Source organism: Primulina eburnea, chromosome 15 (assembly GCF_022965805.1).
Source record: "Primulina eburnea isolate SZY01 chromosome 15, ASM2296580v1, whole genome shotgun sequence".
NCBI classification, from domain to species: Eukaryota; Viridiplantae; Streptophyta; class Magnoliopsida; order Lamiales; family Gesneriaceae; genus Primulina; species Primulina eburnea.
Window position 1 is genome coordinate 13,555,832 of NC_133115.1, and position 26,623 is coordinate 13,582,454.

The window sequence follows — 26,623 nt, forward strand, 5'->3', positions numbered from 1 at the left end:
TGTTTTACTTAACGATTTTCTACTGTTTAGGTTTTGGCATCACCACAAAGGGGGAAATTGTTAGATATGAATTTTATTGTGGCGAAGATAACTAAAACCAGTAGACCAGCAGACCAGAACAACAGAATAGATTATCAGTAGCTGCTGCTCTAAGTAAAACTAAACCAGTAGAAAAAGGATAACAATACAAACCAGTAGAGAATGTCTTCTAACGTTGCTATCTTAATTGTTACCGTTAAAGAGTTCCTACTACTAGTATTAATTGCAGCATTAAATACTATACGGAGTCATTTAATGCATATTACTCAATTAAGTATAAAACAAGACTGATTGTTTTATAGCTTTTCTGCAGGAACCCATTTCGGTAATAAAGCTGATTGTATCAGTTATCAGAAGACTTCTCTGATTGTGAACGTTGAACTCAGTCGATTATATATACTTGGATCAAATCCTTGTTAAAGAGACTTCGCATAATATCATTTTCAAGGAAAAAAGCTACTCTCTTATCAAACGAATATCAGTTTTCCTTGAGCATTTTAAAATTTCAACACAAAGAAAAGTAGCACACGCTTCATAGCTTATATCTGATCTTTTGTAGATCATCTTGTGATACTAATTCTTACACTCTTCACGATCTTTACTGCACTAATATTTTATCAGAAGAGTCTGTAATCTGAAAAGAGTCTTTTCAGAACTTTGTGTTTCGCATATTTGTGAGTTGAGAAACTAAGAGTTTCAGTAGGCTGAGGTGTAAGTCCTTCTGAAGTGGGTGTGTACAAGTGTTGTAATATCCAAAGTCTTTTATTTATACCTTCTGTAAACAGAAGAAGGGGAGACGTAGAAGAGTTTATCTTCGAACTTCCATAAACAACTGCTGTCTACTGCTTTATTGTTGTTTCAACTACTTCATCAGATTGTTTCCGCACGTTCTACTGTAATCAGGTGAAAGTATTCGCACAAGATCAACTACTATCCTTAACAGGATTTTAGTACCTCATCAGAACGAAAAACGAGTAGAGTTTATTCACCCCTCCCCCCCCCCCCCCCTCTAAACTCAAGTTCGATCCTCAACAGAAGATTTTGAAGAATTAGAAAAAATTAATAATCATTCTGATGAAGAAATTAATAAAATTAAATGGGCAGATAGACCTACAACAACCAAATATGACTATAATAAACATACTCCCATGGATGTTCTTATTGAAGAAAACGAATATATTTTTGCTAATAGTTATAATGGGAAAAATATTTATGAATGGAATATTGATGGTTTAAGTGACAGGAAAATTTATAATACTGCTCACAGAATGCTTATGTATAGTACTGTTTGTAAAACATCAGGCAATACTGATAAAAATATTGCTAAAATGATAACAGCAGGATTTACTGGCCAACTTAAAGGTTGGTGGGATAATTATTTACATTATTCTCAAAAAGATGAAATCTTTAATTCCATAAAGATAGAGAATAATATTCAATCTGAAAATGTAGTTTACTCATTAATATTGACTATGATTGAACATTTCACTGGAAAATTCACTGATAATAGTGAACAAATTAGAACTTTATTAAGTAATCTAAAATGTAAAACTGTAATGCCCGGAAATTTAATCATAGTAATCTATAATTATTGATATATAATTTGATATGATTATGAAAGGATTCATCGGGACACGACAATAAGACTATATATGAAATTCGAGAAAGTTGGGCAGAGAGTGTGGCGCTCGAGCGGTGGTTTTTGACCGCCCGAGCGCCAATGTTCAGCGAAAGTATGTTACGGGCAGAAAGTATGGCGCCCGAGCGGTAATATTTAACCGCCCGAGCGCCAATGGGTAAATTCGAAACGCTTGGACAGAGAGTGTTGCGCTCGAGCGGTACTTTCTTACCGCTCGAGCGCCGACCGAAATGCATGAAATGTAGACACGTATCTTACACATGCAAGTTGGATATATATATGTATGTATAGAACGAATTCATTCCTCAGAATTCAGAAGAAAGAGAGAAGCTCGAGAAAAGGGTTCTTGTATATGTGTTGAAAATCCTTACGCCTTTTCTGAGAAATCCGTCCGTCTGAATTGTAATCCGACTTCGGTACCAAGTTCCTATTGACGTAGACTACACTTTGACGTAAGTTTTGCTACGTTTTGACATGCTTTGAAATTATGCTATTGTCAGAACTGAATAGGATTCATATATGATGTTCTTGATATGTTAGACATCGTAGAATCAAAGTCAGATTAAGAAATAGACTGATTATGGAATTGTTATGAATTTTTTATTATAATCGGTTGATACCAGACATATTTGAATTGTGACGGGATTACGGATTGTATTGAATATGAGTTTCTGTATTATATCTGTGATGTTGGGATTGACGGGGTTACTGAGATTGTATTATTATACCGTCGAAACATCAGTGAATTGATATTGATCAGACTCAGTATTGATTGTGATTATATCGTGATATTGTCGATATGAATTGGATTGTGTCTTGATTCGATATTGATCAGAACAGGCTTTGAATTGAGCTGTAGATTGACACAGTCTATTCGATATTGTGAATTCAGATTGACATGGACAGACGTGAAATGGAGTCTTCGTCTTCGTCAGATCATGAAGACAAAGGTATAAGTCAATGTGGTATTGGGAGATGGACTTGAGTCGGTTTAGACTTGGGTTTCCCTAAATCACATACTTTACTTTATTGCATTGATATTTGCATTGATTGAGTGATATACTTGTTTTCTTGAGTTATAGATTACAGGTATTAGAAGAGTAATCTTATGACAGAAGTGCCGTTAGTGGTGGGATCACCACAGGCACATTGCACGATGTCATAAGATGGTGTATTGGCGGTTGTGCCAAAGACTGTCACTGGATGATTGATTATCGATGTGGGTAGACTGATAGCTTCTTCTATTACTGTTGGTTGATATTATATCGATGTGGATAGATGTATAGCTTCTTCTATTACTGTTAATTGATATTATATCGATGTGGATAGATTCATCGTTCCTTCTATTACTGTTAATCGATGTTATATCGATGTGGATAGAATCAGACTTTGTTCTATTACTGGTAATCGATATCATATCAATGTGAATAGAATCAGGGCTTGCTCTATTACTGGTAATCGATAATATATCAATGTGAATAGAATCAGGGCTTCGTCTATTACTGGTAATCGATACTGTATCGGTGTGGATAGAACTGGAGTCTTTTCTATTACTGTTAATCGATACTATATCGGCGTGGATAGAACTGGAGTCTTTTCTATTACTGTTAGTCGATATATACAGACCGACGTCTGGAACCGGGATCCCTAGACTAGGATTGAGTCTAGTCTGAATTTTGTAGCTTCGAGTATTGTTGACAGTGTGTTAGTGATTATGTTTCAGATTGTTACATATTGTTGATACCTGATTACATGCTTTATATTTGTTATATGATTGCATGTTTCATTGATTTATACTGGGAGTTATTCTCACCGGTTTATCCGGCTGTTGTCTTGTCTGTATATGTACTTGACAACAGGTGGGACAGGTTCAGGGTCAAGGAGATGAGGAGAGATCGAGTTAGAGTGGAGACTTCGGACTTTGATCTGAGATAGGGTTTGAGCACTTGACACTAGTTGTTAAACTCTAGTTTGAATAAATGTTTTGTAATACAGGATTTGTATTTTATATACTGAGATGTATATATGTTTTATTTCACTACGTTCCACAATTTAAAAAGAAAAATTTTTAGACCCTGTTTTATAATTGATTAATTAGTCCCAATGGTGATTAAAAACTTGATTAGCGTCCGGGTCCCCACAAAAACACTTATTGATTTTAGATGGTATAAAGATACTTTCTTATCTCGTATTTATGAGATTCCAGACTGTAATAATAGTCTTTGGAAAGCTAAATTTATAGATGGTCTACCTTTCTTATTTGCTGAAAGGGTTAGAAAAGTATTAAGAAAAGATGATATAAATATTTCTTATGATAATTATACTTATGGTAATTTAATAAATACTTGTATTCAAGAGGGTTTAGCTCTCTGTAATGAATTAAAATTAAATAATCAAATTAAAAGACAGAATTTACTAGAGAAAAAACAATTAGGTAAATTTTGTGATCAATTTGGAATGGACTTACCTAATAAAGGTAAGAAGAAAATTAAAGATAAAGTTGATAAGATTTATAAGAAAAGACATTTGTCTGATAGACAAAAAGATAGAAAAAAGAAAAGAAAAGAAATCCGTGAATCATGGAAAACTGATAAAAAAGCTGATAAAGCCAAAAATAAATTAATAATTTGTAGAAAATATAAAAAACCAGGACATTATGCTAATCAATGTTGGGCTAAAAACAAAATTAATAATTTAGATATAGATGATAATCTAAAAGAAACATTATTTAAAATAATAATGGATTCAAATAAAAATTCTGATAGTGAAACTGAGAATTCTTCATAATCTTATAATTCCGAAGATATTATAGATAATGAATCTGATATTTCAGATTTAGAAGAATGCAATAACTGTATAATAGGAAAATCTTGTATCAGTCCTATAGAAAATAATAATAAAAATGATGAGTTTTATAAACTTATGTCTCAATTTCAAGATTTAAATATTAATGTTTTAACAAACAACAATATTTTAGAATTCCTTAAAATGATTAAGGATCCAGTTTTAAAATCTACTATTATTGATTAAATGGAGAATACTGCCTCAACAAGTAATAATGATAATAACATTCTTGTTAAACAAGAACGAGCTTATTCTATGAAATAAGTTAAAAATCTTTTACAGAAAAAATATAGTCAACAGAATCCAGTTACTATACAGGATTTAGTTAAAGAGATTGATAATCTTAAAGAACAAGTAAAAATTTTACAACATAACAATAACAGTTAACACTATCGTAGTTCAGTTATTGAAAATAATAATAATTCAATTTCTGAAAGTTTTGAAAATATTCAAGATATTTCATTTCCTGATAATAATCAAAAACATTTATCTGTTTTGAGTATGATAATATCTCAAAAATGGTATACTAATATTACTTTATTAATTGATAATTCTAATAAGAAGAATTTTATTGCTATGATAGATAGTGGTGCAGATTTAAATGTTATACAGGAAGGATTAATTCCTACAAAATATTTTCATAAAACTACTCATTCTCTCTCTCATGCAGGAGGAGAACCATTAGAAATAAAATATAAATTACCTAAAACTTATATTTGCAAAGATAAAAATTGTATCCAAACCAGTTTTTTATTAACAAAAGATATTTCTAGCCAACTTATACTTGGTCTTTCTTTTATTTATCAAATATATCCTTTAACCTATGTTGATGAAACAGGTATAATAAGAACTTTTCAAGGTAATCCTATTTCCTTTAAGTTCATAACTAAACATGTTCATAGAATTTTAAATGAATTACAAGAACAGATTGAAAGAAAAACCTTTCAAAGAAATTCTTTAAAAGAAGAAATAAAATTTCTTACAATAGATGATAAATTACAGAATCCTAAATTGCAAGAAAAAATAAAAATTATTTATAATAAATTTTCATTAGAAATATGTAATGATTTACCAAATGCTTTTTGGAATCGTAAGAAGCATATTATCTCTCTTCCATATGAAGAAAATTTTGATGAAAAGAATATTCCAACCAAGGCACGTCCTTGTCAAATGAATTCTGAATATTTAGAATTATGTAAGAATGAAATTCATTCTTTATTAGATAAAAGTTTAATAAAACCTTCTCAATCTCCTTGGTCATGTACTGCTTTCTATGTTAATAAACATTCTGAACAAGAAAAAGGTGTTCCTAGATTAGTCATAAATTATAAACCCCTTAATAAGGTTTTAAAATGGATTAGGCATCATATTCCTAATAAAAAAGATTTATTAGATAGATTAGTGCATGCAATCATATTTTCAAAATTTGATTTAAAATCAGGATTTTGGCAGATTCAAATAAAACAATCTGATAGATATAAAACTGCTTTTAATGTTCCAATAGGACATTATGAATGGACAGTAATGTCATTTGGCCTTAAAAATGCCCCTTCAGAATTTCAACAAATTATGAATGACATTTTTTATAATTATAGCAATTTTATAATTGTTTATATAGATGATATCTTAGTGTTTTCTAATGATATTGAAACATATTTTAAACTTTAGAAATTTTTAAAAATATTGTTATTAAAAATGGTCTTGTTATTTCAAAATCTAAAATCATTTTATTTCAAACTAATATCAGATTTCTTGGTCATATGATTGAAAAAGGAAAAATAATTCCTATTCAAAGAAGTATTGAATTTGGTTCAAAATTTCCTGATATAATAACTGATAAAACTCAGTTACAAATATTTTTAGGAAGTTTAAATTATATTTCTCCTTATATAAAAGATCTTACTAAAGATTCTGCTATATTATATGATAGGTTAAAGAAAAATCATTTACCTTGGTCTGAAAGACATACTATAGCTGTTAAAAATATCAAAGAAATGGTTAAAAATTTTCCTTGTCTTATGCTTGCTAATCCTCAATGGGATAAAATAGTTGAAACTGATGCCTCATATGTAGGCTTTGGAGGAAAACAGAAAGATCCCCAAACAAAACATGAATATCTTATAAGATTTTATTCTGGAAAATGGAATAATGCCCAGAAAAATAATTCCACAGTAGCAAAAGAAATCTTAGCTATTGTTAGATGTATTTTAAAATTTCAAGATGATTTATATAATCAAAAGTTTATTATAAAAACTGATTGCAAATCTGCAAAATTTATGTTTAACAAAGATTTTAAACATGATGTCTCCAAACAAATGTTTGCAAGATGACAGGCTCATTTAGCTCTTTTGATTTTGAAATCATTTATAAAAAAGGTGAAGATAATCATCTACCCGATTTCTTAACTCGAGAATATTTATCCTAATGTTTTCATTTACAGATATGTATTCCCGAGGAAGAGGAGAGTCCTCTTATAGAGGACGAGGTGGTAGGGGAAAACCCCCTAATGTTATTGCACAGCATGGCAAACAGAGGCTAATAGCCCAGAACTTATCTAGTTCATCAGCCAGTAATACTGAGCAGACTGAGTTATACAATGAATTTCAAGAATTCTTGAAACAATAACAGAGAAGTAATACAGATTCTCAAGGTTCAGCATCATATACTAACATCATAAAAGATGATGACAATGATTCAGCTCTATATACAGAGACAAAACATCGAGAATTGATTCTTCTTATAGAAGAAAAAGATATCCAATTGGAAAAAACTCCATGGACTATTATGGAAAGATATCTAACCAATACATCATATGTATATGGTTCTTACAAGCAAAGAGGATTTTATGAAAATCTTCTGATATCTACAAAAAGTGTTGATATAACTCACTTTTTCAGTAATACTCAGCAGAAAGTAAGTTATAACTTCTCAAAGTTTATCATCAAGAAGATCATATCTATTGAAGAATGGGGTATATCTCCGTTGGTGGAAAAAGAGTTTTATTCTGAAAATCATAAAATGAGTTTTAAATTTAATTTTTGGGATTATATTGAAAGTTTTAATAAAACTTTGTTTTATGAAAATGAAAAAATGAAACATACTTGGTTTCTAAAGATTTGTGAAAATGTTTTTCACTATCCTGTTCCAAATTGGTTTTTAATTTGGTGGAAGATATTTGGTCTATCTGCAAAGATTTTGTCAGAGGTTTTCATAAAACCAATGAATACTTGGTTGAATGTTTCCCCAAATATTAAAAAATCATTTTCTGAACATTGGATCGATGGAAAGACTCTATGTCTATTTTTCATGGAATTTGGAATCCCATGGATTTGGAAATGGCAGCTAGAATTCGGTTACACTGATGAAGGCATCCCTTGCATCTGGAGGGTCAGTTCCACAAAATTTTGGGACAAATTATTGAGAGATGATCCAGAAACTGGAAAACCATATGGTTATGAAACTCTCCATCAAATGGAAGAAAAAATTTCTTTATATCAGAAAGAAATTAATAATCAACAAGAAAAGGAAAAAAGCCACTATGAGTCCTTTCAAGATTCTTACTCAGAAATATTCTGAAATTTATTCAAAAGAAAAAATGATAGAGATCTATATTGAAGAAATGAAAAAAGATCTTTTCCAAAATATTGGAGGTTCTGATTCAAAATCAGATAAATCTATGGCGTCTGAATCCAGTGAAAATCAATTTATTCATCTAATGAAGATGCAGGATGCTCAAGACCCTGAGGATGATATTCCTCAATTTTCTTAGATAGATGACATTTTTGAGAATTTGAAGAATTCTTTAAAAGAAAATATTAAAGATGATTAAAATTGTCAGATGAAGAATCTAAAGCTGGTGGAATATCACGTCTCATCATGGCATATTGTGACAAAAAGTGGGTGGCATAACACTGTAGACTTTTTGACTTTATAGCATGTTACTATTTGCTTTAATAAAGCATTGTACTATTTACTTTAATAAAGTATTGTACTGTTTTTATTTTGAGATGGAATCCGGGGTTTCATGTCCGACTCTTCTATCTATTTATAGGATCATTCTGTGTCTTTAGAGGGACACGGTCGAGTTTGCTCCCCTTTATTCTCTCTTGTAAAAACCTTCTGAATTATCAATAAAAGCTTCAAGTGTTCTGATAACAACTTTGTATGTTATACTGTTATTATTTTCTGTTTTTTTATACTGTTTAAATAATTTATATTTCATAAGATTAGCCTGAATGACAGGCTAAAGCATTTGTGCTATATTATTACCTTACTATGATATGATCTATATTTATTTGTAACTTGGAATCAGATTGATATAATAAAAGATTTATTTAAATTTCTGGAATCTAATGTAATATAAGAGTCTTTGGTTAGAACATAAGGTAAGAAGATGAACCAGGAAATGGTAAACACAAGATTCGAGTTTATCCGAGAAAAATAAATTCATGTTGTAGCCCTTCGGCCTGCTTAGCCGAGAAATGGCGTTTAAGGCGTTTATGTGTGATTTTTTATGAATTTATGATTCTTTGGGCCCTCGGTAAATCCTCTGTTGTTTAATTTCTTTGGTATATCTTTCGTAAATCCTTTTATGTTTTGTAAAATTCCAAACAAGAATCTTATATTCATTATTATTCTGGAGTTTAAATTTCTCATTTTCTTAGCTCATTTTGAGTTGAAGATGATATATAGGCTGGAAACCAATAACCTCCATGTGTGCGAAAGCCACTAAGGAAAAGTTTGGTAAACAACGCCAAGTATCAGATTCCTCTTTGATTCCAAGCCTCAGATGTATCAGAGCCATGGAAATAGTCTGGTTAATAATTTAGCACTTTTTATTTAAATGAATATTTTTAGTATGAAAGAAACTGTTCATAACAGTTTAAATGAAGAATATGATTTACCTGAAAATTTAGATTTATTGAATAAATGGACTATTCCTAAGATAGAATATAAAATGATCTATAAGTTAGGAACCTTTGAAAGAATTGGTTTTAAACAAGTAGTTAAAACTACAGAATCATCAGTACCTCTTCATAAAAATGAAATGGTTATTAGATTGTTAAACAATAAAGATATTATGCCTTATATGAAAAATTATAAATTTATTCATATAGGTTTAATTCAAATTGCTTTTAGACCTTTAACTTTAGAAGGTTTACCAGAAAGCTTCATAGCAGCTTTAAGAGATGATGGAAATTTGAATTGGAAACAATCCCTTATGGGGATAATTCAATCTAGTCTGGCTCTTGGTCCAGTATATTTTGATGTTTATCCTAATTTATCTTTATCCTTATCTGATATTAATATATTAGATTCTTTAACATTAAATGTTAAAACTCGTGGTTATAATTATACTCCTGGCACAGAAGTTATATGTATCTGTTATCGTATTTATTATAAACCATTATTTACACTGAATCTTATGTGTAAAAGAATAGATAAAAAATTAAAAGAAACTATTTTAATAGAAACTAATTTTATAGATCTACTAACATGTAATTACAAATAATATAATTTATATTACAACTAATTCCAATAATACAATTAATACAGAGTTATAATTTATAATTTTTGTAAATAAATTAAGTATAGTTATTATTATTACTTAAAATTAAAATTGCAACTTAGTTAAATAAAGCTATAATTTGACCAACAACAATACCGGAGCACTAAGGTTTTTCCCTCGACAAAACCATTGCAGTATTTACATATTTTACCGAAAAATTTGTTGGTACTAAATTGGTATTATTCAAGTGTTGTCAAAGCTTTATTTTCAATCGATGGATTTTTTTTCTTCTAGCTAATAATTAGAATAGAAAGATTGACAGTCTTTTTTTTTTCTCCAAATATTGTGCTTCTAAGTTCTACGTTATGAAATTTAGCAATGTATCCCTTCTTTGCTTAAATTTTTGTGTATAAATATATAACATAATCTAATTAACTTAGCTCTAATTATTTATGATCTATGTGGAATAATACTTATTTATAACATGTAGTTCCAATAATATAATTTATAATTTTTGTAATAAAATTAAGTATAGTTTTTATTATTACTTAAAACTACTAAGATGAGGTCATAAAGTTCTCGGTATCACAAAAATTCTAAATTATAGTATTATAATTCCAATAATACAATTAATAATATAACTATTGTCATTACTTAAAACTATTATAATTAATTGATAATAATAAATATAATAAACAAAAATAATATCGTTATCTCTTAATATTCTGAAAAAATGTCGCAGACTTATGCTAATGAATAAATAGAAAATTATGAAGACCGGTGCTGAAAAGAGATGTGTTCGATGCTCGCCGCTCGGTGACCGAAAGAAAAAAAAATATAGGAAGAACTTGCTGAATGAAAGTGAGGAGGAGTATGACCGAAAGAAAAAAAAATAGCACAGAAGTCGCTGAATGAAAGTGAGGAGCTCGGACGTGCGCACCTCATTTTAAAGAAGGGAGTAGCCACGGATTATTAGAATCCATGACGTGAAAGTCTTCCACGGATTCAGAATCCGTGGCAGACTGTCACGGATTCTAAAAATCTGCGACTATGGGTTGATTTTTTAAAAAAAATTAATTGAATCCGAAAATCTAAATTCCGGAGGGTAATATTTTGATAAACACCCTAATTTTGTTATATTTTAATATATACTTTTTAAATTAATATTATTTTTAAAAAAAACCCATCTAAGTCAAGTCCACGTCGAACCCAGCCGAAAATCTTGATTTGATTTTGGCGATTAATACCAAAGGCCACATTATGTCGGATCGACTTGAATCTTCAAGGATTTTGTAATTTATATATTCGTTTTAGTAATTAATATGCTTAGTAAATCCTGCTTTCTTGTTAAGTTTCAATTATTGAGAAGATGTTTTTGGCTTGATTCCTCTCTTGTACACAACCGAACATTCCTTGTCTTGTGCATTTCCTTGGAAAAGTCAGATTACCTACTGGAATTAATACAAAGAGATATAGGCACTTTTTTTTTTTGCAACTAACACATTTTTAATATTTTATTTTATTTAGAATCTCTCAATTTACGGTTTTAGTTTAAAGTTATATATTTTTTTCAATTTATGTTATATTTCACCAATATACTTACCTTACACTAGATATTTTTGACATAACCCTCAGATATAAATGACGATTTCGATATCACATCATAATTCCAATGTAAAAAGACAAATTTTAAAAAAAGTTCAAATGTGATAAAATTAAATTTATTAATTTACCAATAACATGATAAAAAATGTGCACGTTAATTTACCAAAACGTTTTTCCCCGTTGATAATAAACAAGAAAAAACAAGAAGACTGTCATTGAGAAGAAATTTGAAATGTATTAGATTTTTATTGATTGCAACACTTGGTCACTCTTTACAATACGCCAGCTACAACACCGCTGCAGGGATTCTTGATTTGCAAAGAAAATAGTTAAAAAAAGAAAAAGAAAAAGAAAAAAAAAGGCAACCCAAGAAACTAATGGGCAATATGCTCACAATTCACATGAAATTTCCAGTTCTTCATGGCTTACAAGTTACTGCAAGTAACACCATTAGCATTTTTCGGACCCGTCCTCGACACCGAGACCATACAAGACGCCAGCATACTTCTCAGTAGAACCATTAAAGAAGTTGTCTTTTAACTTCTTGAATGTGCATGAGGTAAGCAGACTATCAGAACCAGCCTGATGACAAATGCCGATCCTCTCAACTTCTAAGAGTTCGGCTAACTTATTCAGTCCTCCATGAAGGCTATTGCAGAACTTCATCAAATGTTTAATATCATAAACCATGGGGAAGTACATGTTCAGTAAATCAAAGAACCGTGCTTGAGTTTCGGGTAAATTTCTACAAATCAACAACTTAATCAAGTATCCAAAGTCATAACCACTATGGAACGTCACCCAGCGGATGTTATCATTCAAAACAATCCCGGAAGCCATCAAAAGCTCAGCAAAACGATTCGCATCAATGCCCATCTCGTTATTCTTCTTAAAATCAATCCCTGATTGTCTCAACAATTCGATCGAATCATTTGCAAATACATCTTCACTCACATTGAATTCACGGAAATTGAACTGCCAAATGCAACTAGTACCAGTTCCACAAGTCGGCAAATTCCCATTTCTATCTGAAAACGTTAGGCCTAACTGGATCAACTTCAGCATATCAACATTGTCTTTCAAGGTCTGATAATTATACTCGTTGATATGCTTAAAATTTCCCACAGGGCGAAGAACCACACCTGGAAACTCAGTATCCATAGCAATATATGGGTATTCATCAACTATATCGTGAATCAGAGCAAACTCTTCCTCCAGATTGTCATTCCATACCTCTCTAATTTTAATGGTGTCATTCTTTGGTAACTCTGACATTTCTTCTTTCCCTCCCTAAATTTGATTCTATTGGGCAGCAAAAAAGTTACAATCTTGGGCAACCAAACAGTACGATCATGGTTATCCAGAACTGAATCAGCCAAAACTGCAAATACAAGAGCAAAACAAATCAAGCACAGAAAATAATTCAGCATATAGAAGATCAAACATAACTGACCAAGAAAGTGAATTGCTAGCAAGTGTGAAGTAAATCAAGCATACACTCAAACCGTCGCTGACAAATTCAATCCAATCCCAGTTCACAACCATCAACAATTAACAAAAGAAATCCATGATTTCCACAAGTCTTAAGTCAAACCCAGAACTCGAATAAAAAAACATCTCCAAATAGTTTTAGAATCACTCCCTAGCCCTCAGACAGTGAAGATCGAAGCCAAGAGCAAGCCACACTTCAAGACCTGAAAAGAACAGTCAGACGTGACAGAGAAGTACCCCGTGCTGCAGGTGTTGTACCACGTTGAATTTACACACAAAACCAAAATCAATCAAAACCTGATCCGAAGATGAAAATGGACAAAAACAAGCATAACCCATCAAGGAATACCGTTGATATGGACATGGCTACAGATCCGGGCACCACGATCTGGATGACGCCCAGATCCAACACAGAAGGTAGTAAAAGCCGATGTATTAAAACACCGGAAAGTGAAGGGAAACTAAAAAAGACACAAATCTTGCCTCGCCAGTAGAGAAACAATAGAATAAGGAAATAGGATTACCAACCTCGAGTGGTGACTGAATCTAGTCGACGAGGATATGGAGACAATGAGGGTTCTTTGAGTTATTTCCTCCACCACTTCTTAGTTGCAGTTTCTTTCTTTTTTACCGTCGGGAAATGGGATTATAGAGGAAGCATGGTGTCTTGAAAATGATTTATCGATTATAAATTTTAAAATTAGAGAAAAAAAAAATTATTTTAAGCATAATATAAATTGATTTTTTTTTACGGAGATATTATTTATTTATTTTTTGAAGAATAAAATTAGAGAAAAAAAATTAAGCATATTATATATTGTTTTTTTAAGGAGGTATTATTTTTTTTGGAATAATATTTTTTTAAAAAAATATGATATTCGTTTTAGGGGTGGGCATAAAACCCGAAAAACCGAAAAAACCGACCGAACCGAATAATTCGGTTTAAATGGTTCGGTTTTATCGGTTTTTCGGTCGGTTATGGTTTTAAAATTTATGAAGTTCGGTTTTTCGGTTCAGTTTTCGGTTTTAATCCCCAAAAAACCGGAAAACCGAACCGGCAATATTTTTGTTAAATATAAGGTTTTTATGTATAATAGTTCATATTATTATTAAGTATAAGACTTTTTATGTATAATGGGCCTATTAAGATTTAGTAACTTAGTATCATTATCACTTAATTTTTCAATCCGATCGTTTTCTCTTCTTTCTCACCACTCATCAGTCGACGTTCTCTTTTTTTGTATATATTTCTTTAATATTTTTGTAAGATTATTTGTGTTTCATTCGAGCTGGTTGACACCTTGTTATCATTATTATTACTGAATATTCCATTGGATTCATGCATTTTCCGTGTTTACATGGTTAATTAGTTATATATTGTTATTATATTCGTATGACATGTTTGTACACAACACATGTTATATCTAATATATATATATATATATATATATATATATATATATATATATATATATATAAAAGATTAAGTCTCACAAATTAAATATATGAAGCATACTATAAAATGTTAAGTCTCACAAATTAAATATTTGAAAAATACTATGATTTAGATTTTAAAGGCATAAAGTGACATATAAATTTATTTCTCAACAAATTTTAGCCAACCGTATATAACCGGCCGTAGACACCGAACCGTATTACAAAAAAACCGAACCGAACCATAATAAAATGGTTTGGTTTTGGACTAGAGATATTCAAAACCGAAAACCGAAAAATCGAAACGTTGTAGAGTAAAATCGGACCAAACCGACCATTACCCACCCCTAATTCGGTAACCCCTAATTCGTTTATTAAATATACAACTTTTTCACGTCCAATAAATAACTTCGTCTGACAACGATTTGCTTAGATAGGTATGTATAGAGAACGTTCAGACGATCAATTGCCAGCATATAATTATGAAATATTTAATTGACCAGTTCTTTTTTGTTATTTGTTTAATCACGTTATTTAACGAGTACACATTGAAACAATTAGTTGACTTTTAAAATCTAGAAATAGTCCAACCACAAAATGTGCATTTTTTAGTTTATCATACTTATTTTTTTAATATTTTAAATAACTCGATCTTACTTGAAAAAAAAATAATTTATTTCTTATTTTATATTTTTTTCATAATATTGTACATATTAAATTATAGAATTATATATTTCTAAACTATTTATGAAACATCCACTACTCGTTTTTATTTAAAATATACTAGAAATTTTTTCCCTATTCTATCCATTCGGCAGAATCTATACTTATATATAAACATATTTAAAAATACTTTTACATCTTTAAAAATAAACCTACTACCTATTATTCAAAAATCCAAAAGAAAGTATTTCGAAACAGAAAATCGTAAGTCGTCAACCCACCCTAACTTTAGCATTTTTAAAAATAACTTAACTTTAACATCCTCTCAAAACCTCCCAAAATCACCATAAGTCATAAAATCTTAAAAAACAACCTAAATCATTTAGCATAAGTCATAATGTAAGTTATAAGCGTACTTTATTTGGGGAAAACTAGCGCTGGTCCTTGGGTTGTGTAGTGACCCGTTCCAGAATCACCTACTAGTTGAGAACTAAGCATGCAATTAACTTAATTAATAAAAATCAGAGATAACAGCGGAAATATGGTTAACAACAATAGTTTATACAACCCAATCGAAATCCAAAATACTCAACTAACTGAAAGTATCTGCTACAATCATATCAAATCAAATGGAAAACACTGAAAACTAAACCAACCAGCTACTCAATGTCCTCCTCCTGCTCCTCCTGAGCCATCCAACCTGAGGCCTGCCCCGTGGGAATGGGGTGTCCAAGATAAACAAAACCGAGGACGTGAGCGATAAGAACGCCCAGTACAAAAGCATGAGTATACAAACCTATATGAAATGCACATGCTATGATATGATACCAGGGTAGTCAAGAAACAGGAGTCACAAAAGATCTCAAAATGCTCAGTCTAGAGGCGCCAAGTGGATAGTGCCGCGCGGTCCTACCTCTGGGTCACTGCATCCACTGCAAGAACAGACGTGGACCTAAAATGTCCCGGATCACCGAAGCCCTCCCGACCCGTCGGCCACTGTGTACTCTCGGTGTCCATGCGTCCACAAGACAAGACAGGGCTGAGCGGCCCCACAAGATATATAGCTTATCTCGAAAGAGATACAGCTCAACAGTAAAGGCTATCTCGAAGGAGATACGGCTCAACATGAAATGCAACATGCATCATAAATCGTGACATAATAGCATGCATCATATGACATATAACAATGCACCACATAATCATGCAACACATATAAGAATGTATACTCGACCAGGATATCTCGGATAGTACTTTCGTACCTCTATCACAGCAATCCTAATCCACTGGAATAACCAGACAACAGGTCTAGTCCAAGCCTATTCATCAAGTGAAAACCATCACTAAAACTTATCTACCAGACTTAACTAGATAATCCTGAGATAATACTGATACAATTCCAAACCTTCGTCCGTCGCTAGCCCACTAATGCCGCTAGCTCCCAACTAGAGCACAGTTCCGCTACAAGACCAGCAGCTCCCCGCTAGTGCCCGAACCTCGGAAAAAGACTAGAATCTCACAGAAACGACTGAAATGCTATGGAACTCTCTGAATTGGCGAGTCACAAATGAAGCCTCGCGCCTCTATTTATAGCCAATGTTCGGACGATCCGAACCATTTCGGAAGCTCCGATCCGGCACACTTCGGACGGTCCGAACTCTGATCGGACGATCCGATCCTTGCATGACTTCCACGAGTACAGCCACCTGTCTCGGACGATCCGAACCCCAATCGGATGATCCGAACCTTACCACGTGTCCAGAACCCTTCCACGTGTCCAGCCACCTGTCTCGGACGGTCCGACACTGGCTCGGACGATCCGAACTCATCGGACGATCCGAACTTGTTCGGTCCTTCCGATCCCACCGAAAATATAATTAATCCGATAATTAACTCAAATTAGGAATCGGGTTACTACATTCTCCCCCCCTTAAAAGATTTCGTCCTCGAAATCAAGTTTATAGGATGAACAAAACTGAAATAACAACATTGTTATTACATCTCAATTGTTGCTAAACACAACTGATAATTGGATTACAACGGAAAACATACATACATCCATAGTACAACTACAGTACAACTCAAAAGAGCTCTGGATGCTCCGAACGCATACGACTCTCTAGCTCCCAAGTGGCTTCTTCAGTGCCTCTACGCTGCCACTGAACTAAGACAAGAGGAATGATCTTATTCCGCAACACCTTATCTTTGCGATCGAGAATCTGAACTGGTCGCTCCACGTAAGACAAATCCGATTCAAGTTGAACTTCAGATGGATGTAAAATGTGTGATTCATCTGCCACATATCGTCGCAAAAGGGATACGTGAAACACGTCATGAATCCCAGACAGATACGGAGGTAATGCTAACCTGTAAGCCAAATCTCCCACACATTCCAGAATCTCAAAAGGACCAATAAATCTCGGAGATAGCTTACCCTTGAGACCAAATCTCAAAATCCTGCGAAAAGGCGAAACTCGGAGAAACACTTTCTCACCTGGCTGAAAATAAAGAGGTCGCCGCTTGGTGTTCGCATAACTAGCCTGTCAATCCTGGGCAATCTTAATCCGCTTCTTGATTACTGCAACTTTATCAATAGCCTGCTGGACTAACTCCGGTCCCTCAACATGTCGTTCCCCAACTTCATTCCAGAATAATGGAGTACGACAACGTCGCCCATACAACGCCTCAAATGGTGCCATACCAATACTACGATGGTAGCTGTTGTTGTACGCGAACTCAATCAAAGGCAAATGATCCTGCCAAGCGGGTCCGAAATCCATAACACAGGCTCGCAACATATCCTCAAGCGTACGGATAGTCCTCTCTGACTGACCGTCAGTCTCCGGATGATAAGCAGTACTCAGACTCAGTGAAGTGCCCAATGCTGACTGGAAACTACCCCAAAATCGTGAGGTAAAACGAGGATCCCTGTCACTAACAATACTGACTGGCACTCCATGCAAACGTACAATCTCTTGAATGTACAAGCGAGCCATCCGATCGAAAGTGAAGTCACGGTTATAAGGCAGAAAATGAGCAGACTTGGTGAGTCGATCCACCACTACCCAAATAGCATCACTATTCCTCGAAGACAATGGCAAGTGAGTAATGAAATCCATCGTGATATGCTCCCACTTCCATTCAGGAATAGGTAGATTCAACAATAATCCTCCAGATCGACGGTACTCTGCCTTAACCTGCTGACAAACAAGACACTTGGAAACAAACTGATAAACACTGCGCTTCATCCCTTTCCACCAAAATCGTGTCCTCAAGTCTTTATACATCTTATTGCTTCCTGGATGGACACTCAACTTGCTTCGATGAGCCTGAGACAAGATCTCTTCCCTCAAATTATCATGCTCTGGTACTACAACCCGATTAGACAAACATAGAAGACCATTAGACTGATAATGGAAACCGCTATCTCCACCCGCTAACCGAGCTAATCTCTGAGTCTTCAGATCAGACATCTGAGCATCTCGAATCCGAGCGAACAAAGCTGGCTCAGATAAAATGGTAGCAACACGAATGCTCTCCATACCTTTCCGATGTTTGAAGTTAAATCCCAACGAACAACAATCCTGAATAGTACTAATCATAGCACTGGTCTGAAGTGCAGAGGCTCTCACCTTACGACTAAGAGCATCGGCTGTGAGATTCGCAGAGCCTGGATGGTACTTGATCTCGCAGTCATAATCTTTCAGTAGATCCATCCAACGACGTTGTCTCATGTTCAGCTCAGCCTGAGTGAACAGATACTTCAGACTCTTGTGATCAGTAAAGATTTCAAACTTAACCCCGTACAAGTAATGACGCCAGATCTTCAGTGCGAACACTATAGCTGCCAACTCTAGATCGTGAATAGGGTACTTCTCCTCGTGAGATTTCAGCTGCCTGGAAGCGTAAGCGATCACATGACCATTCTGTGTCAACACACACCCTAAGCCTTGAAAAGAGGCATCGGTGTAAACACTGAAACCATCAGATCCTGACGGTAACGCCAAAACAGGTGCAGAAGTCAGAAGTCGACGAAGCTCTCTGAAACTATCTTCGCACTCAGATGACCACTCAAATGGAACATCCTTCCGAGTAAGTTGCGTCAAAGGTCTAGCTACCTGGGAGAAATTCACGATGAAGCGACGATAATACCCTGCCAGACCTAGAAAACTACGGATCTCGGCCACCGTCGTAGGACGTGACCAATTCAGCACTGCTTCAATCTTGCTGGGATCCACAGAAATTCCTTCCTTGGAAATCACATGACCAAGGAATACTACACGATCAATCCAGAACTCGCACTTACTCAGCTTAGCATACAATTGCTTCTCGCGAAGAATCTGCAACACAATCCTCAAGTGCTGGACATGCTCCTCCACACTGTGAGAATAAATCAAGATATCGTCGATGAAAACCACAACGAACTGATCTAGAAAATCACGAAAGACTCGGTTCATCAGATCCATGAACACCGCTGGCGCATTCGTCAATCCGAATGGCATAACTAGAAACTCGTAATGCCCGTAACGAGTACGAAATGCAGTCTTGGAAATATCATCATCTCTGACTCTCATCTGATGATAACCCGATCGCAAGTCAATCTTGGAGTAAACAGAGGTACCCTGAAGCTGATCGAACAAGTCATCGATACGAGGTAATGGATACTTGTTTTTGATCGTCACACGATTCAGCTGGCGATAATCAATACACAATCGCATCGATCCATCCTTCTTCTTGACAAACAAAACTGGAGCTCCCCAAGGTGAAACACTCGGGCGAATATAACCTTTATCAAGAAGATCCTGCAATTGCTGCTTCAGTTCCCTCATCTCTGACGGCGCAAGACGATAAGGGGCACGAGAAATCGGTGCAGTCCCTGGCATTAACTCAATGCCAAACTCCACCTCTCTAACCGGAGGAAAACCAGGAATCTCATCTGGAAAAACATCAGGAAATTCACAAACCACTGGAATATCCTCTATACCAATACTACCTGTGGACGTATCAATCGCATAGATGAGGTAGCCTTCCCCGCCCGCCTCTAAAGCACGACAGGCTTTCAGAGCAGATACCACTGGCATCGGAGGTCGCGCTCCCTCACCATAGAAAAACCAACTAGAGCTCTCAGTCGTACGGAACTGAACAAGCTTCTGGTAACAATCCACAGTAGCTCGGTAGGTAGTCAAAATGTCTATACCCAAAATACAATCAAAGTCTTCCATCTCCAGAATCATAAGATTCGCAGTCAACTCGTTACCCTCAAAATCTAAAGGACAACCCATCACTAGACGCTTGGCTAAAACCGAATGACCCATCGGGGTAGAAACAGAAAGAATAACGTCTAGAGAAACATACGGTAACTTATGACGCTTAACAAATCGTGCAGAAATGAATGAATGAGATGCTCCGGTATCTATAAGAACAAAAGCAGGAATACCGCATAAACAAAAAGTACCTGCTATGACTCTCCCGGTCTCATCTGCAGCCTGATCCTGGTTCAGCGCAAACACCTGACCTTGGGCACGAGGTCGAAGATTCGAACTACCCACTGCCTGACCCTGCCTCCTCTGCTGAACAGTCGTCTGAGATCCAGAACTGGATCCTGCTCCACCTCGCAACTGAGGACAATTCTTCTTAATATGCCCCATCTCTCCGCACTGATAACAAGCTCCTGCGGCTGCTCGGCATTGCTCCGATGGATGGTTCTTCCCACAATGCGCACAAGATTCCTTCTTCTTACCAAAACGAAAAACACCGCTAGATCGAGATCCAGATCCAGAAGAAGACGAACCAGATTTCTTGAACGACTGAGATCGAGGCCTCAAAGTACTCGGAGGTCTAGAAGAAAGAATAGCCCTACCACGCTGGAGACTGATCTCTGCCTGGCGACACCGGTTCACTAACCCATCATAAGAAGTAGGATTATCACAGACAGTGACTCGGTCAAAGATCTCCTGGTTAAGACCCTGGAGGAAATGGTCATACTTGGCCTCAGAACTGCCACTGATATGAGGAGCGAAGGGTAACAACTCGAAGAATTTCTGCTGATACTCATCAACAGACATACTCCCCTGCTTAAGGTTCAGGAGCTCAATCGTCTTTGCCTGGCGAAGGGCTGGAGGAAAATACAGCTGCATGAAAGCTGCACGGAAATAGGCCCAAGTCACCCTACCCTGGGACTGGACTATCGGCGCAGAAGTCGATCGCCACCACTTGCGCGCACGGCCCTCGAGAAGAAAGCTAAGGGTCTCTATCTTCTGCTCCTCGGTGCACTGAAATGCACGGAAACAACTCTCCATGCGCTCTAACCAGTCCTCAGCATCATCGGGAGTCTCTCCACCGACTAGAGGCTTAGGCCCCATCTGAATAAAACGATGCAACTCAAAACGCCTAGGACCATCCCGACGATGACGATACTCACGATGACGCCTATGATCATCCTGATCGCCCCAACGACCTACACTCCCCTGACTACTCTCGTCATCAAAGTGGTCAGCCATCGCTACAAGATAGAATGGGGTAAAATGGTCAACGAAAATCTCAAAACAGAAATCTATATCCCAAAATCGTAAGCATGCTCTGATACCATAAATGTAGTGACCCGTTCCAGAATCACCTACTAGTTGAGAACTAAGCATGCAATTAACTTAATTAATAAAAATCAGAGATAACAGCGGAAATATGGTTAACAACAATAGTTTATACAACCCAATCGAAATCCAAAATACTCAACTAACTGAAAGTATCTGCTACAATCATATCAAATCAAATGGAAAACACTGAAAACTAAACCAACCAGCTACTCAATGTCCTCCTCCTGCTCCTCCTGAGCCATCCAACCTGAGACCTGCCCCGTGGGAATGGGGTGTCCAAGATAAACAAAACCGAGGACGTGAGCGATAAGAACGCCCAGTACAAAAGCATGAGTATACAAACCTATATGAAATGCACATGCTATGATATGATACCAGGGTAGTCAAGAAACAGGAGTCACAAAAGATCTCAAAATGCTCAGTCTAGAGGCGCCAAGTGGATAGTGCCGCGCGGTCCTACCTCTGGGTCACTGCATCCACTGCAAGAACAGACGTGGACCTAAAATGTCCCGGATCACCGAAGCCCTCCCGACCCGTCGGCCACTGTGTACTCTCGGTGTCCATGCGTCCACAAGACAAGACAGGGCTGAGCGGCCCCACAAGATATATAGCTTATCTCGAAAGAGATACAGCTCAACAGTAAAGGCTATCTCGAAGGAGATACGGCTCAACATGAAATGCAACATGCATCATAAATCGTGACATAATAGCATGCATCATATGACATATAACAATGCACCACATAATCATGCAACACATATAAGAATGTATACTCGACCAGGATATCTCGGATAGTACTTTCGTACCTCTATCACAGCAATCCTAATCCACTGGAATAACCAGACAACAGGTCTAGTCCAAGCCTATTCATCAAGTGAAAACCATCACTAAAACTTATCTACCAGACTTAACTAGATAATCCTGAGATAATACTGATACAATTCCAAACCTTCGTCCGTCGCTAGCCCACTAATGCCGCTAGCTCCCAACTAGAGCACAGTTCCGCTACAAGACCAGCAGCTCCCCGCTAGTGCCCGAACCTCGGAAAAAGACTAGAATCTCACAGAAACGACTGAAATGCTATGGAACTCTCTGAATTGGCGAGTCACAAATGAAGCCTCGCGCCTCTATTTATAGCCAATGTTCGGACGATCCGAACCATTTCGGAAGCTCCGATCCGGCACACTTCGGACGGTCCGAACTCTGATCGGACGATCCGATCCTTGCATGACTTCCACGAGTACAGCCACCTGTCTCGGACGATCCGAACCCCAATCGGATGATCCGAACCTTACCACGTGTCCAGAACCCTTCCACGTGTCCAGCCACCTGTCTCGGACGGTCCGACACTGGCTCGGACGATCCGAACTCATCGGACGATCCGAACTTGTTCGGTCCTTCCGATCCCACCGAAAATATAATTAATCCGATAATTAACTCAAATTAGGAATCGGGTTACTACAGATTGTGTGCACCTTCAGTGTAACGAGATCAACCATCAAGTCCCTCGTTAACATCAACAGCATGCTCACCTGCATCGATCGCACACTTTGTGAGACTATTTACTAAGAAAACTTTAATCATGATAACAATTAATACATATACATCCACATATAACAGTGAAAATACTTTTATTTAAAATAGTTTTTCACGATCATGCATAAACTTAAACATTTTTTCTTTCATCATACACATTTTCCTTTTCGTCATATACATAAACATTTTTCTTTTATTGAATTCGAACGTTAATTGTGAGTTTCGTTTCAGCTGAAGGTCGATAGATCCATCTACGTATAACCACGGCACCGGAAAGCGGGGACTGTTAGAGTAGAATCTCGTCGAGCCAAGTGTTGGCCGAAGGTTCACATTGAAACTCTATGTATAAACAATCTTTATTTTAATAATATTTGAAATTATTGTTTTGGCACATCTTTATCTGTATACTCATGCTAGTTGCATAGATAAATTCCTTGAATATACAAATAGTAGAAAAAATATGAGATACTCATACTCATATGATGAGTATCATGAAACTCATACTTGGAATATTATATATTCTAATATGTTCCTAGTCAATTTCATGAAATCATGTCATATTATCATTTAATCATGCAATCATACATTTAATCATTTAACAAATATCATGCTAGCATTTAAAATTAATTAAATAAAATAATTAAGCAGTTAAAATAATTTTACATGCATGTGGTTTACATAGGTTGGTTTTTCGGACGTTACATATATTTTATTAAAAGTATTCTTTTTAACTGCATGTACTTGCATAGGTATTATTTGCTATCATGGTTTGGATGTGTTGAATCATTAGATTCACTAGGTTTGAATTGTTGCAGGTGAGGAAAACGACAAGATATGAGGCCCAGACACTTGAGTAGACCGGCTTTGGCAGTACATCCCCAAATGCCTTTCGTTTTTCCGTAAAACTCTGTTAGATAAAATAAGAGAGATGGACGTTTCAGAAATAGATGTAGACAATCTGCCAGACTTTGAAGTGATGAATAATGTCTTTCCGGTAGCTCGTAGCCTAGAAGTTTGAAAAGACAAGCATGGTATGATCCTAATGATGTCCCATCTAAGAAGTTCTGAGCATCCTCATCCACTACCAATTTTTTGGATTTTGGCTTCTCATCTTTAGATGATTCTAATGATGACGACTTTGAGTTGGTGGCAAGACCAAGACCTGTTGCTGTTGAAAGAACATGTCCCCTACCGAGATTGAGAAAGAAACTGTTGTTTATGAAGAACCGACTGACCCTATTGAGGATGAAGAGTCACTAATCGAGTTTATTCTGCGCCTGAAATAAGAAAAAGTCTTCAATAAAGCCACCTCAGAGGCTGAAGAGCCTAATGAATAGATGTGGAAGGAATTCAAAGACAATAGCCCTGGTTTGAGGCTGGTGTTTCCCCAGCAATTGGCAAAATGACATCTTCATCTTGTATGAAACCCTTTGAGTATGTTATCTCATCTACATCTCTTATCTAAGCCAGATCAATTTTGGATTTCAAAAATTTAGAATGCCAAAAAGCTTATTGCGTATTTTTGAGGCTGAGGTGAGGGACGATCGATTGCTTCTTGATGTGGTTGTCCATTGTAGACTAAAAGGGTAATGTTGCTAGAGTAGAAGTTGCGGCAAAAATGTGTGAGTCTGATGGCCCTGAGCATGGTGAAGCAGTAGATACTGATGAGCTAACTAATGGAGATGCTCCTTAGTTTGTTGGATATGCTCCTTAGTTTACTTACTTTGTTCAGTCGGTTTTTATTATCTCTTTTGTTCTCTTTGGTTTGCTAAATATCATTTAACGAATTGATTATTGTTCTGATATCCCTTGTTGCAACACTTCTAACAACACTTCTCTAACATCTGATTTAACTTGTTTTAATTTAGGGAGAAACGAGTTTCTAACTTAGGTGGAGTTGCGTGCTAACTCAAAGAAGTTCTGCTGATTAATATTTTTGCGTGTTTTGTCCAGAAAGACAAAAAATTGGAGATTGAAAGTAATAATTTATTCCTTAATTATATATATATATATATATATATATATTTGATAATATTGTGCATATTAAATTACAGAGTTTTGTCTTTTTAGACTATTGAGATCTTTGATAAACTCTAGACATAATAGCTTTGTTTTAAAGTATTAATTTCCTAATTAAACTCTTGTTTCTATATCTTATAGAAATAACTTATAAATAATCAAATATGCATGTTGAGATTGATCGATGAAGCAGAGATTTCAAGACATCACAAGAGATCAAGTACGCACACCGGTAATTTAATTAAGAGCTCTGATAAGCCCAAATGTTATAGAGATTTAGGGATTTTATTTGTGCTTATCTAGACTTTTTATCCCTAATTATGTGCTTAATCTAATTAATAATTGTAGATTTGAATAAAATGTGAAAAGTGTTTAAATTGAGAGATAATATAAATTTACTTGATTTCAAAGGGAACAAAATATCAGAAAAAGGAAATTAAATACTCTTATATTCTATTCCTTGATGATATTGAAATCTTGGAAAAATCTATGTAAATCTGTATAAATATCTTATCTACACTTTCTTTTACAGAGATGGGCTTAAAAAGGAAAAGAAGGAGGAGGCCCATTAAGAAGAATAAAAGGGCAGAAACGTAGAGAAGAAAAGGAGGCGCACAAAAGAGAAAATATCAGCGCGGAAGAGAGAGGCAGAGGAGAGAGGCGCACAAAAGAGAAAATATCAGCGCGGAAGAGAGAGGCAGAGGAGAGAAGCGTACAGAAAAGGAGGCAGAGGAGAGAGAAAGAAAGAGAACAGAATACCACACGGAAGAAGAACACCAGGGAGAAGGAAGAGAGAGAAGAGAAGCGTGCAGAAGAGAGAGACAGAGAAGGAAGGAGAGGGAACGGAAGTGCAGAACAAAGGAATAGCAGAACAACGCGGAAGAAGGAAAAGAAGGGAGGAAGAAGGAAGGCAAAACCAGCGAGGAATTCCTCACACACACTACAAATCACTGAGAATTCCTTCCACTCATTCTTTATTTTGTTTTCTTCTATGAACTTAAATATGTGTTCTCACTTTTTTTTTGAATTCATGGAATAATTTTCTTTAGGCTAAGACCACAATAGGACCAAACAATACTTTATTTGATATTTGTTTTATTTTCATTATATTATTTTTCTTGATTTTAATTATTGATTGATGTTAGTTTAATATTTCTTGTTAATAGCCTGATCAACTATTTACATGTATGTTGATTAATCACGACTCGGAAGATGATTGATTAAATATAGCAACAAAGACGTCATCAACACATG

The 26,623-nt window shown here is 35.4% G+C and overlaps 1 protein-coding gene across 5 annotated transcripts; it reads right to left on the reverse strand.

Annotated features, from left to right (window-relative positions):
- Positions 1-11,848: 11,848 nt before the first annotated feature.
- LOC140814704 (probable CCR4-associated factor 1 homolog 7) lies at positions 11,849-13,799 on the reverse strand. Of its 5 annotated transcripts, none has more exons than XM_073173774.1 (3): positions 13,656-13,787; positions 13,134-13,330; positions 11,849-13,017 (listed from the first exon to the last, which is right to left on the reverse strand). In XM_073173774.1, exon 3 carries the CDS (start codon positions 12,909-12,911, stop codon positions 12,087-12,089), a length of 825 nt encoding a protein of 274 aa, XP_073029875.1. In that variant the 5' UTR covers positions 12,912-13,017; positions 13,134-13,330; positions 13,656-13,787; the 3' UTR covers positions 11,849-12,086. The 5 variants fall into 5 exon arrangements, with proteins under 5 accessions (XP_073029875.1, XP_073029873.1, XP_073029872.1 ...); XM_073173772.1 differs by having other exon boundaries at positions 13,134-13,370; positions 13,656-13,786; XM_073173771.1 differs by lacking the exon at positions 13,134-13,330 and having other exon boundaries at positions 13,656-13,799.
- Between the last annotated feature and the right edge of the window lie 12,824 nt (positions 13,800-26,623).